The sequence below is a fragment of the Pogona vitticeps genome, chromosome 1, assembly GCF_051106095.1.
Source record: "Pogona vitticeps strain Pit_001003342236 chromosome 1, PviZW2.1, whole genome shotgun sequence".
Lineage (NCBI taxonomy): Eukaryota > Metazoa > Chordata > Lepidosauria > Squamata > Agamidae > Pogona > Pogona vitticeps.
This window is the reverse complement of record NC_135783.1, coordinates 312,204,858-312,222,143: the sequence shown is the minus strand read 5'-3', so window position 1 is coordinate 312,222,143 and position 17,286 is coordinate 312,204,858. Positions and strand designations below refer to the sequence as shown.

The window sequence follows — 17,286 nt, the reverse complement described above, 5'->3', positions numbered from 1 at the left end:
CTGATTCATCCCAAGAAAATGAGATTTTCTAGATTTTGTTCTTGAAGGCACATAGAAGTCATTGTGTATCAGGTTAGTTTAATCAGAGAGAAAATGATATCTTTTTTATGTATTTTTTTCTTCTTTTAGGAGAAAAAGTATTCAGAGTTTATTGAGCTTTTGCACTGAATTTCAAGGGTTTTTCCCCCCTCCACCCAATTATGGCACAAGTAATTGAATTTTCCTTTAGTTCTTTCCTACATCTGAGGTTCACATTGGATCATATGAAAGAACATTGGCCTCATATCTACCTTGATTACTGAATTTTCAAGGGGTAGGTATCTAATTAGCAAGCCTAACATAGTATGAGAACATGAAATTGAAAATAATGTGCAGTAGCCTTTCAGAATTGGTGAGAGTTGTCTTTGTCTGCTTCTTCTAAGAATACAGTTAGTACAATATGTGGTTTAAAGTCCATGTAAGACCACTATACAACAATTTACAGTCCCATTATTGGGAGTGCCATCTCCAATTTGTGAGGAATATGAGACTTCTTATATATGTGATACTTACATACAGATCTAGATAGATACTGAAAGGGTTTTTCTGTGCCAAAATTTCATTATTAAATATGGAATTTCTGCACACTGTTTGCTGGCTCTTTTTTCTTATTTTTAAAAGATATAAGAATTCCTTTTTTTTGTGTCAGGTTCTATGACTCGCACATGTTTGAAGCTTTTGCAAGTCAGTTTAAAACAGACTTGTAGGTAATTAGATGATAATTTTGTTTTGCAATAGAAATTTTTTATTTGAAAAGATAGGCTGTTTTACAGAAAATACAAAACATCCCATCATAAATGGAAGAAAAACTGTGGTGTGAGATAAGTATGTGTGAATATGTATATCTTGGTAGACAAGAAGACAGATGAATAGGAATACTGTCAGAATAAAAAACTTCAAAGTGTTGTCATGGCTCTTTTCTTTTTAAAGAATCTGTTAAATCAAATATCTTTTACCGTAGATCATATCCTGAAATGGTCATGCCACTTTAACAGTATATTTCACAATGTTACAACATTTTGTTTCTATAAACATTGTAACTGTTGTTAAGTCACCATCTTTTGCACCCCACTGCTTGATGTTAGTCAGTTGATTGATACAATAAGCCATGAAAGTTAGGAGGGTTGCAAGTACCAGTTATGGTGAGTGTTATCAGTATTTTATTGAGAAATAGGAGCACAGAGAGAATCACACTTTACAGAAACAATAGTAGGTAGGGAAGTAAATCTTCACTTGTCTTTGCATACAAGGACAAGAAAATATAGTATTCTTCACTTCAGTAGCTAAAAGAGTGAAGAATTTCCTGGTGTTCTCATCAGAGATGTCATGTTGTTGAGAATGATGTTTTCTGCAAAATGTCACAAATTGAACAAAATGCCCTGAATTAGAATTACTGTTTGTTTAAGAATTTGAAATAATGGATGGGTTGTTTGTATCTTTTTTTAAAAAATATTCAGCTAATCTTTCTGGGATCCCTGTATGTGTGCATGGGCTTTGCTTCTCAAAGGAAATGGACATTAGAAATATTTTTGCATGAATTACAGAAGTCATGAGAGTGGAAAGAAAGAGTTCTTTGTTTCACTCTTAGTTGGAGAAAAGAAATCTTGGTGTTGGTCTAAACTTTATTATCACTGTTTTTCTTTGTGTCAAGACAGGCTAAATAAATTAAAGTGAGAAATTTAGTGAGTATTCTTTCCATTTTTATCTGCCACCGAGGGAGAAACTGCTCTGACTTTTGCAGCTGGAGGTATCTACCATCAAGTTGCCTCTGATTTATGGTGACCCTATGAATGAGTAACATTCAGAATGTCCTACCGGTGACAGACCTGCCCAGCTCTTTCCAACTCAAGGCCATGAATTGATTTTTGAGGCATTCCACCTCATATTTGATCTTCCTTTTTTCCCTTATACTGTCAACCTTCCCTAGTATTATTATCTTTACCAGGGAGTCTTTTCATAACGTGCTTAAAGCACAATAGCCTCAGTTTCAACATTTTTGCTTCTAAAGAGAGTGATGTAGGACCCACTTGTTAGTCTTTCTAGTGCATAGGTCGGGAAACAGGAGTAAATTACCCCAAATTAGGTAAAAGTGAAAATCCTGGGGGTAATGAGCAGAGTGCTAACCCCTGCCTCCTACCCACCCGCACCCTCTGCAGCCAAAGCTCAAATTGTAAGCCACATCTCCCTATTACTTCCTTCGTTGCAGCAGGGCACTTCTAAATCCTCCGTTCTTTCAGGAGATTGGAGATAAACCTCCCTAATTGGTTACAGCTGGGGATTAGGCCCAGGCAATCAATCAATTCGGGGCTTCTGAATGACTGCTTCCTCCGGAAATGACTGCAAACAAGCAGGAGTTAGGGGAGAAAGGTGCGAGCAAGCAAGGGAAGGAGGGAAGAAAGGTGCGAGAGAGCAAGGACTTCATCAAGCTTATTTAAATGTACAAAATGAAGGGAGGGAGGAAATGGAGGGAGGGTGGGTGGATGGATATGTGTGTGTGTGTGTGTGTGTGAGAGAGAGAGAGAGAGACTGACTGACTGACTGACTGAAAATAAACAGGCAGGCAAGCAAAAGAGAAACTGAATTAAGGTGGGGGGAAGGGTGGCTTTTTAAGGTGCTGTCTAGGTTTATCATTGCTTTCCTTCCAAGAAGCAGGCATCTGTGAGTTTTGTGGCTGCTGTCACCCTCTGCAGTGATCATGGAGCCCAAGAAAGTAAAATCTGTCACTGTCTCCATATCTTCCCCTTCTATTTGGCAGGATGAGACCAGTGACCATGATCTTAGTTTTATTGATGTTGAGTGCAGACCATTTTTTGCACTCTCCTCTTTCACCCTCATTAAGAGCTTCTTTAAGTCCTCCTCACTTTCTGCCATGCTTTTGCGTAGTCAATGAAGCAGAAGTAGATGTTTTTCTGTAACTCTCTGGCTTTCTCCATAATCCAGCGCATGTTAGCAATTTGGTCTCTAGTTCTTCTGCCCCTTTGAAATCCTGCTTGTAGTTCTGGGAGTTCTTGGTCCACATACTGCTGAAGCCTACCTTGTAGGATTTTGAGCATAACCTTGCTAGCGTGTGAAATGAGTGCAATTGTATGGTAGTTAGGGCATTCTTCGGCACTTCCCTTCTTTGGGATTGGGATGTAGACTGATGTTTTCCAATCCTCTGGCCACTGCTGAGTTTTCCATTCATGATGATAAAAAAAGCACATTGGTCCTTTGATATTGGGCTGTGGCACCAGGGTGGGTGACATGGCCTTTAGCCTGGTTTGTTCCTTTTTGCACACCACACATAGAATGATTAAAGTGGTAGGGAAAGCCCCCCCCCCCCAATTCTGCGTTGGCTGTCTCTAGCAAGCATGGCATTGCTAGCACCACTCTGACATCCACTGATGATGATTAAATCCTCTGCGAGCTAGCAAAAATTTAATGCAACTTGATAGGCATGCTGGACACCTTACTACTCCCTATTCCACACCATGGCTGGAGTGCAATGTGTTCCAGCAAAAATAGTGCACATCTTTATCAAATTTGGTGCATCCTGCTAGTTCGGTACACAGCCTGTGTAGATTCAATAATATTTTTAATTCAAATAATGTATGATTTCCTTCCTTTCAAATCAAGGGGGTAATGTTGGCGTATATAAATTTTTGGGGGGGTAAAAGGTAAAAAAGCTCCCTGACCTCTGTTCTAGTGGTCCATCTCCTGATGAATACAGCCTGGGAATTTTTGCTCTCTCTCTCTCTCTCTCTCTCTCTCTCTCTCTCTCTGTGTCTCTCTCTCTGTTTGTGTGTGTGTGTGTGTGTGTGTGTGTGTGTGTGTGTGTGTGTGTGTGTGTGTGTGTGTAGGGGGGGAGAGAAAGAGAGAGAGGATAATAGTATTTTTGTATGCCTGCTTCTATTTGCCATAGGTCTAGGCCATGTTGCCGAGACACTTGAATCATGACATGTTTATTAAAGGGATTCTAGTAGGGATGTTCACCTCTGGAGTTTATATTTTTAAATATATTTACTTGTAGCTAATTAAAATGAATATGTAACATGCAGTATCATCTTTAGTCACTGGGTGACAGATTTTCTTAACCTTCCTCAGAGATGCAGCTCAGGGCAAACCAGGGATATTCTCTTCTCCATAAGCTCTATATGATTCTTCCCATTAGAGGTTATTTGAATTCCTTGAAGAGTGAGAAACAGGCACACAGAGAAAACATCCAAATGCTTGGTACAATGAGGAGGTGGGAACAGAGGATAGGACTAGAAAAGGAGGAGAAGGACCAGAAAAGAAGAAAGTGGGAAAACCAAAAACAAAGAACAAAGGGAAGGAGGCTGCACTGGGGGCAGGGTTGTTGGGGGGAGGGGGAGAGAGACTAAGAGCTTTCTAAATTTTGGAAAATTGATACTTCTGTTAGTTTTTAATAATGCACACCTACAATTTTAATCTGTTTTTAACTTTTAATGTGACACTTCAAGAGTTTTCTAAGAACTGTTTTTTAGTACTTAGACTATATAATTGTAGGAAGAGATGACTCAGTATGTCTTGCCGTTTGCTTTTTTCATGCCCTTGGAACAGAACAATGGACTTTGAAATGACCAAACCACAGACAAACAAGAATAAACATGATGGGTGTATTATATTTGGCACATTTGCACTGGGACTGATTTTAATCCCTGGCAGACAGACTAGGTAAAGGGAGAGGGAATGCTGCATTTAATACCTTACAATCTACTTTGTGAATTCTTTGGTATGACTACGTAATATGGCAACAAACATGATTCATTATATATTTAAAAAGTGATTACTCACATTGGTTCCATAGAAAGAGTAATAATGCAGAAGATGTCTCTCTGTAGACAAATTAAACCGTATTCAATAAAATACTGGGGATGTACAGCTTGTCATTGTGCATCATTAAGTGGTGTTCAACTAAAGAGAATCTTGATCAGGTTTTCAAGGTATATTTAAGCAAAGGTTTTACCAGTGCCATCCCTACCCTCTGAGTTTGCATGGCCAAGGAAAGATTTCAAGCCAATTCTCCTGAATCCTGTTCTACACCACACTGGCTATCAGCATGGAGATGTACTAGCTATTGTTATATGGGAGGTGGTATTCAGCATTGGCTTGGACTATTGGGTGGTGTTTTGTTTTTGTTTGTTTGTTTGTTTTGCTGCTATACTCACAGGCTTCTGGTAACTTACTGAAATATAATGGCTGGTATCTTGTTCAGTATTCAAGTGTGTGGAATCCAGCTGTGTAAGACAGTGCAGTGATCTGGTGAGGTGCCGATCATATGCCTGATTACATGTTAATGGTGCCTCACGGATCACTAGGCAGCTTCTACTGTGGGAATTCTACATGTGTATAAATGTTGAACAAGATACCTACCAGTGAAAGTACTTTTAAGTCTCACTGTTTTCAATGAAAGTTATTGGATTTTTTTCGCACCACTTTAATTTCAGAAACTAAGCAGGACTGGGCCTAGTTAGTACTTTCATGGTTGTAATAAGGCTATACTGGTTTCAAACTGCTGATTTTAACTTATGAAGACCTAAATGGCTTGGGTCCAAGGTATCTAAAAGATTGTAACTCCCTTTATGAGCCTACCTCATAGGGTATTAAGATCACCAGGAATGACCTTTCTTTAAGTCCCACCACCCTCACAGGTGTAATTGGTGGGGACATGGGAGAGGCCCTTCCCTGTTACTGATCCTAGACTCTGGAACTCCCTCTCATGGGAGGCCAGACTGGCCCCATCTTTACTGCCCTTATGCAAGCAAACAAAGACCTTTCTCTTTAGGTAGGCTTCCCTTTAAAATGTCTGGTTGACCAAAAGGATTTTTTAAAGGGAACATTTTATTTTATGTTTTTAATATTGTTCTTATTATGAGTTCTAATATAATTGTGCAATTCTTTTAAAATTTAAAATTGCAAGATTTTTATTTGGCTTTTATCTTTGTTTCTTCTAATACTGTGAGAACCTTCAGAAAAAAAGTCAGCAAGCAAACAAAGAAATATCAACCAACCCACCCACCCACCCACCCACCCACTCACTTACCTAGTGATTTCTAGGTACAGTGGACCCTCGACTTAACGGAATTAATCCATATTGGAACGGTGGCTGCAGGTCGAAAAGTCTGTAGGTTGGGGCTCCATTGACCTACAATGCATTGAAAACCGATTAATCCATAACCAACCGTTTTTGTTCCATTTTGGTTTTTTTTTTTTTTCTGGTCTGTAGGTCAATTCTCCGGCTGCAAGTCGAACCTAAATTTTGCGGCCAGAGAAGTCTGTAACTTGAAAAGTCTGTAAGTGGAGCCATCTGTAAGTCGAGGGTCCACTGTATAGCTAAGAAAACATCCTGCCTTAACTATAAAGTTGTTTCTAATTAAAGTTCATTATTTGATTTAGTTATTTTATTTCTATCACAGCTAGGACCTGAAGCAGCTTTCATCCTGAATTAAAACAGGGAAGAACAGTCTATGTCTAGTACAGTATCACTAAAGCCTTCTCCTATTATTTTCATTGCTCATGACCCTTAACATTATTTTGTCTATCACCTATAATCTAGGATTCCCTCTCATTCAGCTAGATATAAATATGGAATAGTATCCTTATCTAGTAGGATATAGCTATTTATATTGAAAATGGTGCTGGAAATGAAAGAACAGTGCTTTCCTATTTGTCAGTGAATTTTAGAAAGTCTTGTGTTTCACACCAAACCTTATTTGTGCCGCTGTTCTATATTTGTAATTAGTGCATTCCCTCAACTTGATACTGCCTCAATGTGTTTAACTACCAATCCCATCTAATACAATGATTGGAGCTGTAGTCCATCACATATTGTCAAAATATTGTGCTATGCCAGTGTGACATTCACCTCCTTGAGGCACCTACGTGTTGTGCCCTCACAAAGGCTCCAGTCGTTTTTTCCTTTCACTGCCACCAGTGGATTCCCTCAATCCACAAAATAAATGACATTTGATAAGACACTTGTATTGTGAATGCAAACAAAACTTATTTATTAAAGTAAAGCCAATTTATTAATCACAGAGGTTCTTCAGATGTACATACAATTCTCTTGCCATATAATTTCCACCTTCTCTGTCTATTTATCTTAACCAGTCTCTAACTCAATCTCTATCTCTTCTGACTCTGACTCTGACTAACTCACTGACTCACTCCTGACTGACTGACTCGTCCTCTCAGGCTCCGCCTTTTAACCTCTCTCTCAGCTCCGCCTCTCCACCATATTTGCCTAGAACATAAATAATACATGACTTATACCTAACAAAGGGTGAACGCTACAGCCAGCTTTTCCCAGCTATATAGTTTATACTGATACAATTTATACTGAATGCAGGCTGTACAGTTTTATTGACCTCCTGAAATAGCAAATCTTTGTTTTTGTACTTAAAGCAAACAAAAGTTTTAGGACTTAACACACTTGTGCCAGAATGCCTCAGGCACTCTACTGTTTAGACAAGTAATACACAGTGATAAAGTTTATGAAGCCTTATGACTACACCACAGTCTTTGCTGTCATTTTAAAATTCATGTTGTAGATATTTCTTTTAACTCCTTTGGAAATCTTTTTGTTCTCAGCCTCTGCGACATTTGAAGACTTTCAGATTCGACCACATGCTCTGTTTGTTCATTCATATAGAGCACCAGCCTTCTGTGACCACTGTGGAGAGATGCTGTGGGGTCTTGTACGTCAAGGTCTTAAATGTGAAGGTGAGTTAAAGGTCTGTTTCTTTTTCATTAAATGCTTCCAAATCTTCTATATATAAATATTGTTATATCAAAAATACATGAAAAAATTGTATTTAGCAATGAAATAATTAAAACGTTTTGTTCCTGAAGTCATAGACCTGCCCTATGCATTTTATTCCTTACTGTTACTTGTGTTAGTGATAATTTAATAATGAAACAGTGGTAGTAGTGGTAGCACCTGATCGTTTGGTGCAATATATTTAAATTTTCAGAGATGTAGGAATCATTCTTGTTTATGGGAGACCATAACTTTCACTAGAAGAAATAGTTTTACTTTTGGAAGTACAGGAACATAATTAAAAGCTTAGTGGTTTTTTATTGCAGAACACAGGCGTTTATGTACAATACTTCCAGTACTAAAATAAAACTTTCAGGACATTCCATATATACTAAACACAAACCAAGAATTTCCGTCAATATAATATCTCACTAAAAACTTGAACTTGCCTTGAAAGACTTCATAGCTTTTTACTTCAGTTCAAAAACATTCCATAGTACCCTTCTGGTTCTTTCATCACCTGAGGAACTCACAGGTTTATCCCTGTCTTCCTAATCCCATCTAACACATTTGACAGTGAAGCCCTATCTGACAGCTAAACGGTCATCTCTAACCTTCCAAATCTTCCACTCTTCTGCTTGATTGCTTCCTTGTTAAATGTTGATTGATTGAGATGCACTTCTAGAAGATTGTTACAGCAACAACCATATATGGTAGGCAGGATGAAATCATTTGTTTCATAGTCTTCTGGACGGAGTCACAAGGAAACAAGCACGCACGTGCACACACACACACCTCAGCTATCCTTACACAAATGCAGGAGTAGGTTGATACCTACTCCTTCAGTTTGTAGTCACCGCCATCATCCAACTCTTTATCTTTTAAACAATATTTTCCCTGTCAGCTTCTGTCTTCCACTTTCATCCTTGCATCTCTTCTGTAAATTTATTTATTTAGTTATTTAGTTAGTACTGTACCATCTAGTGGCCTTGCCACTACTTTGGGCAGGTTCCAGAAGTAAAATAAAAAAACAACACCATTTCCCACCCCAACCCCCCAAAAATAAAATGAGATATATCTATATAACAAAACAACAGATCTAAAAATCAAGATGGCAGCAACAGACAAGATAAAAGTTATAGGGTATAACTATCAAAATAATACTATATGACTAAACATTATAAAGGGAAGATATCCTGAAATGCCTTTCTCAAAAACAAAGTTTTATGTGGTTCCTGAATATTAGGAGGGCCTGGTGCACCTCAGCAGGTAGATCATTCTCTAAAGAGGTGGTCACTATAGAGACAGCCCAGCATCTAGTCATAGATTTCCTGGCCTCCCTCGGGATGGACACCTGCAACATCAGTGCTTGGGAGGAGTCTTAGGGAGAGGTGCTCCAATAGGTAATGCATTACCATATAAACCACCACTGGGAAACAGAACAGTGTAGAATATATATACATATGAGTGCAGTTGTCTATGTGCATGTATGTAAACACAAATACATTTATTTCCTCTGTTGTCTCATTGTCATTTTCCACCTTCTTATGGCTAGCAACCGGTAGAAGGCAAGGAAGTTCACTGCAGCACAGCTCAGTCACGTCCAAGAATTGTTGGCCAAAACCAGTTTACTTGTAGGATAAATATGTCAATACAATGGTGCCTTGCATAGCGAGGTTAATCCGTTCCGGATTAACCCTCGCTATGTGAAAACATCGCTGAACGGATCAAGAAAACCCATTGGGCCGAAAACTCACCGTTCAGCGATGTTTTCCTACGGCTGGCAGCCATTTTCGCGCCCTCCTCTCGCTTACCGAGGGTGCGAAAACGCTGCACGTGGCTATTTCGGGGCTTCCGGTGGCCATTTTGGAGCCGCCGAACAGCTGATCCGTGGGTCGCAAAGCGAAGGTCGTAAGCAAAACACTTACTGACCTTCGCTATGCGAGTTTCTCCCATTGGGGCCATCGCTTTGCGATCGCAGTTGCGATCGAAAAAACCCCTCGTTATGCGGATTCGTCGTTTTACGGTGCGCTCGTTAAGCGAGGTGCCACTGTATATTGTCAATATATATTTGACAAATGCTAATTACTTCCTCACTTCTTCTTGACCATCATGCAACTTTTTTTTTTGCAGAGAAATGAATTGAAAGATAAAAGTTATTTAAAATAATGTCATGGTGTTGAAACAGAAATTTTAAAAAATGTTTAATTTGGTGAAATTATTAATGTAGAGTTTCTTTCTCAGTTATGAATGAGTCAGCTAGTCAGTTGGCATGAACAAAGGTGTGTGTGTGTGTGTGTGTGTGTGTGTGTGTGTGTGTGTGTGTGTGTGTGTGTGTGTGTGTGTGTGTGTGTGTAGAGCAGTCACTACAAGCAGACCTGTTTCTGTATCACTCTGCAAAATCATAAGTATCTTAATCAAATGAACACCAAGCTTCTTATGAGACATCGTAGAACATCCAGCTGCAATAGGATTTTCTGAGTGGAATGTAAAAAAAAATGATGTGCTTTATATTTAGGCTCCTTAGTGGCAGTGAATAGTATAAACAGCACAGAGGTAGACAAGAACAAACTTTATATATTATTTGGTGAGCTTAGATAAGGAGAAAAACAGAAGGAAAGTTGTTTATGCCATGTTAAGATGACTGCACTGACACAGGAAAGCCAATGTCTTCTGGTTTGGGTGGAAATGCACACTGAAGGAAATACTCTAGGTTGAAAGATAAGAGCAAATATAGCATTGTAGCAATATATGTGCATTGTCATTTTTTAATCTGCTGTAACTACTTTGGCTTGGATCCAAAAGAACATGAGCCAGAAATGTTTTAGTGCTCTTTGGTGAATTTTTGTGTACATATAAAAAGATGTATCACAGGACAGTGCCACATGATATGAGGGGCTTTCCTGCAGTGTAAGAAATGGTGAATGAGGGCAACACAGTATGTAATATATAAACCTTAAGAGGGAATGGAAATGTCTTCAGAATGACATTAGTGACATGTGTTGATCATAGAGCTTGCATAATTTGTCTTTCTGAAATATCTGATACAAGGGTTCAGTTAGGATCAGAATCCTGAAATGGAGCTGGGAGCTTTTATATTGTCCTTCATGCCTGCAATTTGCACACAGGAGAAGTTCCCTTTTGCTCCAGTTACACCCCATGTAAACTTAAGTGTAGGGCCTCTGATCATATCAGTGCCACTCCTAAGCTCCCCATTCTTGCTACCAGGTGTCTCACATTGCATTGCACTTCAACCTTTTTACAAGAGTAATCACAGATATCAGAATTTATTAGGATTTGGCATTACTTTCCTCAGAAATTCTCTTGCACTGTGAGCAGAAAGGTATTTCCACTAGTCAGTGGAGGATGATCACTTGAGGAAAGTGGGATCCTGCCCCACCTGAGGCTCCTGCTACCCCCAGTCAATCCACTCCTGCTTGCCTTCTTAGTGCTTGTTATTAGGACTGCCACTTGTGTTCTCCTTCTGCTGAACTTGCAAACTCACATTTCATATGCATGTGTGTATTCGTGTGCATCGAGAGAGAAAACAGAAAGATCGGTAGGAAGGAAGCAGAAGAGGGGAGCAACAGCAGGTAGAAATATGGGGGCAGCGCCTATTATTAGGCATAGCCATGTGTGAATACTAGCCTCCCTCTGTGTTTGTATGTGTGTGAGTACTTGCTTATCTGCCTACCTTTTGTATGTGGCCTTTAGACACATGAATGTCTGCTCCTGCCCCTTAAACTGTGTGTTACTCTGACTATACACTGGAGACAAGCTGTCTCCTCTAGTTATCAAAGGGTACCTTTTAAGTCTAACTTTTTGAAAAAAAAGATAGAGCAGCTTTTCAAATATACAACTTTTTCAAAGGCCATTTCTCAAGAAAGCAATGTTTAGTACTCTAAAAGCGACAGTAGTACATTTCTGTCGAAAAGCTAAAGTTTAAAAGTCAAACAAGCCCTCAGACATTCCTAAATCCTATATCAACCTGCGTATTCAAAAGTGGGACTTCAACCAAGGGAGGGAGTGTCTTTATAAATCACTAGTTATCATTGTGAATTATTTTTCATTACTCTTTTATATGGAAATAATTTATAATTTTTTTAACTTTTCAGGATGTGGCTTAAACTATCACAAGAGATGTGCATTTAAAATCCCAAACAACTGCAGCTGTGTCCGAAAGAGGCGACTTTCAAATGTTTCCTTAACAGGGCTTAGTAATATCAGGACAGCCTCTGCAGAACCTTCACCCACTACTTCAGATGAAACTCTACTGGTATAAAATGCTTACACATTTAAATAGTATACTCCTTAATAGTAAATGAATGAATCTGGACATTTAATTATCTTTTTTTCCATTTTAAGGAGAGCTTTTATGTATACTTACTCCCTCAAAAAGTCCAGTGTTTACATTTTGCTGGTGCTTTGCAACATAACATACAAGTGTGCATGAGTACGATACATTTACTTTCTAGTATGCCTGCAAAATACTTTCATTTGTTTATTCATTTCTTTGATTTTGTGATTGGGGGGTAGTTTTCCGCTTGACTATGTTAAATTTTTCTGAGAGCAAAAATGTGCCACTGAGACCCTTTATGTACGAGAAAGTTCTCTCAGAGTTTTCTTCAGGCAGATGGAACATTCTAGACAAACCTCGTTTCAACCCACTCTCTCTCTCTCTTTGTGGAGGGTAAAAGGATGGTTACATCTCACATAAAACTTGTGATTGCTCAGCTCCCCAACTGTCATTTGGAGGTGGTCGACAATTGTGTTTAAAGGTAATAATAATAATAATAATAATAATAATAATAATAATAATAATAATAATAATAATAATAATAATAATAATAATAATAATAATAATAATAATAATAATAATAGGAAGAAGAAGAAGAAGAAGAAGAAGAAGAAGAAGAACCACCACCACCACCACCACCACCACCACCTTTATTCGCATATAAAATATAAAATAAACACAATCAAGATAGTTTGTTAGGTTCAGGGCTTCACCTCCTAACAATTGACTCAAGGGAAACAGCTACCATATATACTCTATAAGCTGACCCAAATACAAGCCGAGGCACCCAATTTTACCACAAAAAACTGGGAAAACGTATTGACTCGAGTATAAGCCAAGGGTGGAAAATGCAGCAGCTACTGGTAAATTTCAAAAATAAAAATAGATACCAATAAAATTACATTAATTGAGGCATCAGTAGGTTAAATGTTTTTGAAGATACTGCCCTTCTGAGCTGTGAGACACACTTCACTGCCTGCTGCGGGAGGATTCATACCGGATGCTGCACTTATCTACTGCTCTACTGCTGTGTAACAAAATGGAGGGAGACGGAGGATGGAGGTGGCTACATAGAATATGCAAAAGGAGGAGGATGGGAGTGTCCTGGAAGTGGAAATGCAGTGTACTTAACCAGGTCATCGGACCACCCACAGAGGCTTCAGGCGCCTGTAGATGAATGGGGGAGTCTGGAGTACACCTGCACTACAGAGAACATGTAATTTTGACACTAACTCGAGTATAAGCCGAGGGGGGTAATTTTTCAGCAAAAAAATTGTGCTGAAAAATCAGGCTTATACTCGAGTATATACAGTACTTGTTCCATAATGTCGACCACCTCCACTGATAACATAAAATGGACCAGATCGGATTTCCCCTCCAGCTTTAATAATATTGAGGTGGCATACTTTTTGCGGCAGTCCTGATGAATTGGACAGTGCAAGAGCATGTGAGTGAGGGTTTCCAAAGCACCTTGCTCACATGGACAATATCTTTTGGAATAAGGGGCTCCATTATGCCTACCATGCAATACAGCACCAGGCATTACATTACATCTGGCCAGAGAAAAGGCCCTGCAGTTTTGTGGACATTTAAGGAGCATGAGGAAAGCAGCTGGTTGTCCCATTTTAAAGGGGATGTGGAGAGATAACAGGGAAGAAATCTTATCAGCTGCACTCCATAATTCCTGAAACTCAGTGTCCGTTATTCATTTCTTTACTGTTTGACATGCTCGCTCTAGACTTAGTAAACCTAAGGAGCCAATGTCTAGGCCAGTCAGTTTCAGGTTTTTAAAAAGGGCGATAAACCCAAAAGGAGGGTCAGAATCTTGCAGGAGCTGATATAACAAGCTGTTTTGGTCTGAGTTATAAAACATTTTAGCCAGAATTTAAAAGTTCTCAGCCATGCCATTGTTTCAAGTGTGGATAGTTGAGTTTCAACACAGAGTACCAAGTAGGGAACACACCTTGCCTAATATGTTATGTAAGAAGTGGGACTGTAGCTGTTTGATTGAATGATTCATGGCATTTTTCCAAATTGGGATGCCATACAGAATTTGTGGGGTGATTTTAGATTTAAAAACTTGTCGGGCTCTCAGGACATATCAGTTGCCAGTGTTGTAACAAAATTGAAGTATGGACTGCACAGAAAGCCTGGCTGTGTTTAAGACCGATTTGCAGTGAGGAACCCAAGAATGTTTATATTGAAAAATAATACGTAATTATTTATTCTGTCTGACCTGTTTGATACTGCTACCATTTAGGTTCCACTGTAATTAATTCCAGGACTTAGCAAAAACTAGTATTTTAGACTTGTTGTAATTCAATTACATTTTGTTTTTGTCCAAATACTCCACACATCTATTAAATAAATGTTTCAGACCAGGATGGGTCTGTGAGATAATAACGGCATCATCCGCATAAAGCAATAGTGGAACAGAATATACTCCTACTTTGAGTGGTTATTTCAGTGGCATAGCTTATACATTATGAATGACATCCAGTATGAATAGACCTCTAAAAGGGAGTTTAGCTTAATCGTTTCTTGCTTACTCCCCTGCAGCTCTTCATGCAAGGAGCACATGGGGTCAGCAGAGGGGAGATGGAGGCTGTCTGCCACTAGTGTCTGTTCTCCTAGTGAATAAAGGCAGTTGGATCCAACTGCATCTTAATTTGGTATAATAAGTTTGTTTTGACAAAATTCTTCCAGAGATTGCATTCCTTTTAATTTATATAATAGAATTATGCTTGAATATACTGGGTAATTGCATATATGTTGTTTTTCTTTCACAGTATATGTATTATTTTAATGTAAATGAATGACCTTCATATTTGCTTGCTAAATATTTATTTATGTTTTCTTCTTCTCTATTCCAAATGTGTTATTTCTTATCAAGATTCCTACAAGTCCTAGCTTTGAGGTAGGTACCAATATACACTTCCTTGTATCATGACATTATGTCTAAATATATTATTCAATTCTTCCATTTTTTCAGTAAGATTGATCTAAAAATAGCATGTTTATTTAAATAAATGTTTATTTAATTCCAGAGTTCTGGAAAGACTTAATAAATTTTGATTTGAAAATGTATTTTCAGTCATAAACTGAAACATTCATTTACTCTTTTTTAGAAGTACTGTAAGCAGTTGCAGATGTTAGAAATAACATCAAGCCCCCCAAAAGATGAAAATGTGTCATACGTCATCTGCAAATGATTGCACAAACAGATTAGAGTACAAAGTTAGACATGACAGAGCGGCAAAGCTAGTGCACTGCTCATTATACAAAGAATATAACTTGCCAACCTCCCAAAACCCATGGGAACATCAGGTAGAGAAGGTGTCAGAAAATGAGGAAGTCAAGATTTTCACTGCTGAAAAAGCCCCAGGAGGCTTCTGAGAGCGGTGTGAGGGGGGCTCTGGGGGGGGCGGGCCTGCCCCTGCCACACCCCCACCCACCCACGCCCACCCCGACAAAGCGCAGGTTTCAGAGGCTTCCTCAGTGCATTTCCGCTGCCTGTTTACTTGCTGGGCAAGCCTGGGGAAGCTTCTAAGACCAGCGCCAATCAGCTGTGAGGCGGGGAGGGGGAGGGGCTGGAGCGGAGAAGATGGCAAAATGGCTACCTGCTGTGTTTTCGCCCGGATTCCTCGCTTACCGGGCAGCGAAAATGGTGGCCGTATGGAGGATTTTCGCATAAAGGTGAGTTTTTTGCCCATAGGAACACATTAAACGGGTTTTAATGCATTCCTATCGGCTTTTTTATTTCGCATAGCGAGGAATCCGTATAGCAACGGTTTTGGCTGCACGGATTATCGTCACTATCCGGGGCACCACTGTACAGAGAACTAAAGAAATAGAAATAACTCACTTGTGGATGAAACACATTTCAGTGCTCCACACAGTCACTGGGAATAATGCCACAGAATTTTATAAAATATTATAACCAGCTGCAGAACTCTGAAACACTGAGCTGCAAAAAATAATAATAATAATAAAATAAAAAGAAAAAGGAAAAAAGAAAAAGAAAAAAAGCAATATTAGGAACAGCATATCTATTCCACCAGTATTTAACTGATACTTAGCTGTTTGACTAAAACTTTTATTTGTTATATAATACCTGTCAAATGCTGTGTCTTGTATTTTCAAATGTGTAAATAGTTTTGAATTTAATGGAGTTTTAATTGTTCTTGTTGCATATCCAGCTGTTGCATATAAATTATTATGATTTTACTATCACTTGCTTTAACACTGTTAAAACTGCCTTGGGTTCCCTTGACGGAGAAAGATGGCGTACAAGTGATACAAACAAACAAACAAACAATGTTGTTTCTGAAACCAATCAGCTGATGTTAAACCTCCAATCTTTTGGACAAAAAAAAAGAACAACCTATCAAATAGGCAAGGCCTCTAAAATCCTGCATTTGATTTGAACTAATACTTCCAGTCCTGCATATGACATAACACAGGAGGGATGGGGAACCTTTAGCCATCCAGATGTTTTGACCTACCACCTCCATTAGGTCCAATGGCTCCCAGCACAGCCAGTGGTGAGAAACTGGGAATTCTGGTCTAACGCTGTGGTTCTCAATTTACGGTAACCCAAGTGTTCTTGAATTGCAACTCCCAGAAACCCCAGCCATCACCGCTGGTAGTGAAGACTTCTGGGAATTCCAGTCCAAGAACACCTGGGTTAACCCATGTTTAGGAACCACAGATATAAAGCATATGGAGGACCAAAGATTTCCTACCTTTACATTACAGTATTTATTTATTTATTTATTTATTTATTTATTTATTTATTTATTTATTTATTTATTTAATATCCCGCCTATCTGGTCGGTTAAGACCACTCTAGGCGGCTAGTATTCCAAGTGGGAGTTTATAATGGCAGGTTATTCCTGTTGAGAAGAGACTATTGCTGTGAGAAAGTGTTCTGTGCTGTTTGAGCCTTCAGTGAATCCAACAAAATCTGTATCTAACAGAAACCAAACCTGATCCTGAACAGAAAGCTTGGAACCTTTGGCCCTTGTATAACTTGTACATATGTCTAATTTGGACATATAAATGATTGCCAGGCCAGTTAAAAGGATCTCTGTTTAAAAGGGATTAGAAAATATTCCTCAGTCATACCAAGGCTCTTGAAGGCTGTTTTCAGTCAAAGCAGACAGGAGTGAGAAGAAAACCTGCATGCACT

At 38.9% G+C, this 17,286-nt stretch overlaps 1 protein-coding gene across 2 annotated transcripts in view; it reads left to right on the top strand.

The window, feature by feature from the left end:
* PRKD1 (protein kinase D1) overlaps positions 1–17,286 on the top strand; it is a 132,414-nt gene that overhangs the window by 80,675 nt on the left and 34,453 nt on the right. For both annotated transcript variants that reach the window (XM_072986321.2, XM_072986322.2), the window contains 3 exons: positions 7,630–7,761; positions 11,914–12,074; positions 14,989–15,012. In XM_072986321.2, the coding sequence (XP_072842422.2) occupies positions 7,630–7,761; positions 11,914–12,074; positions 14,989–15,012 (317 nt within the window). The remainder of the gene's footprint in view (positions 1–7,629; positions 7,762–11,913; positions 12,075–14,988; positions 15,013–17,286) is intronic.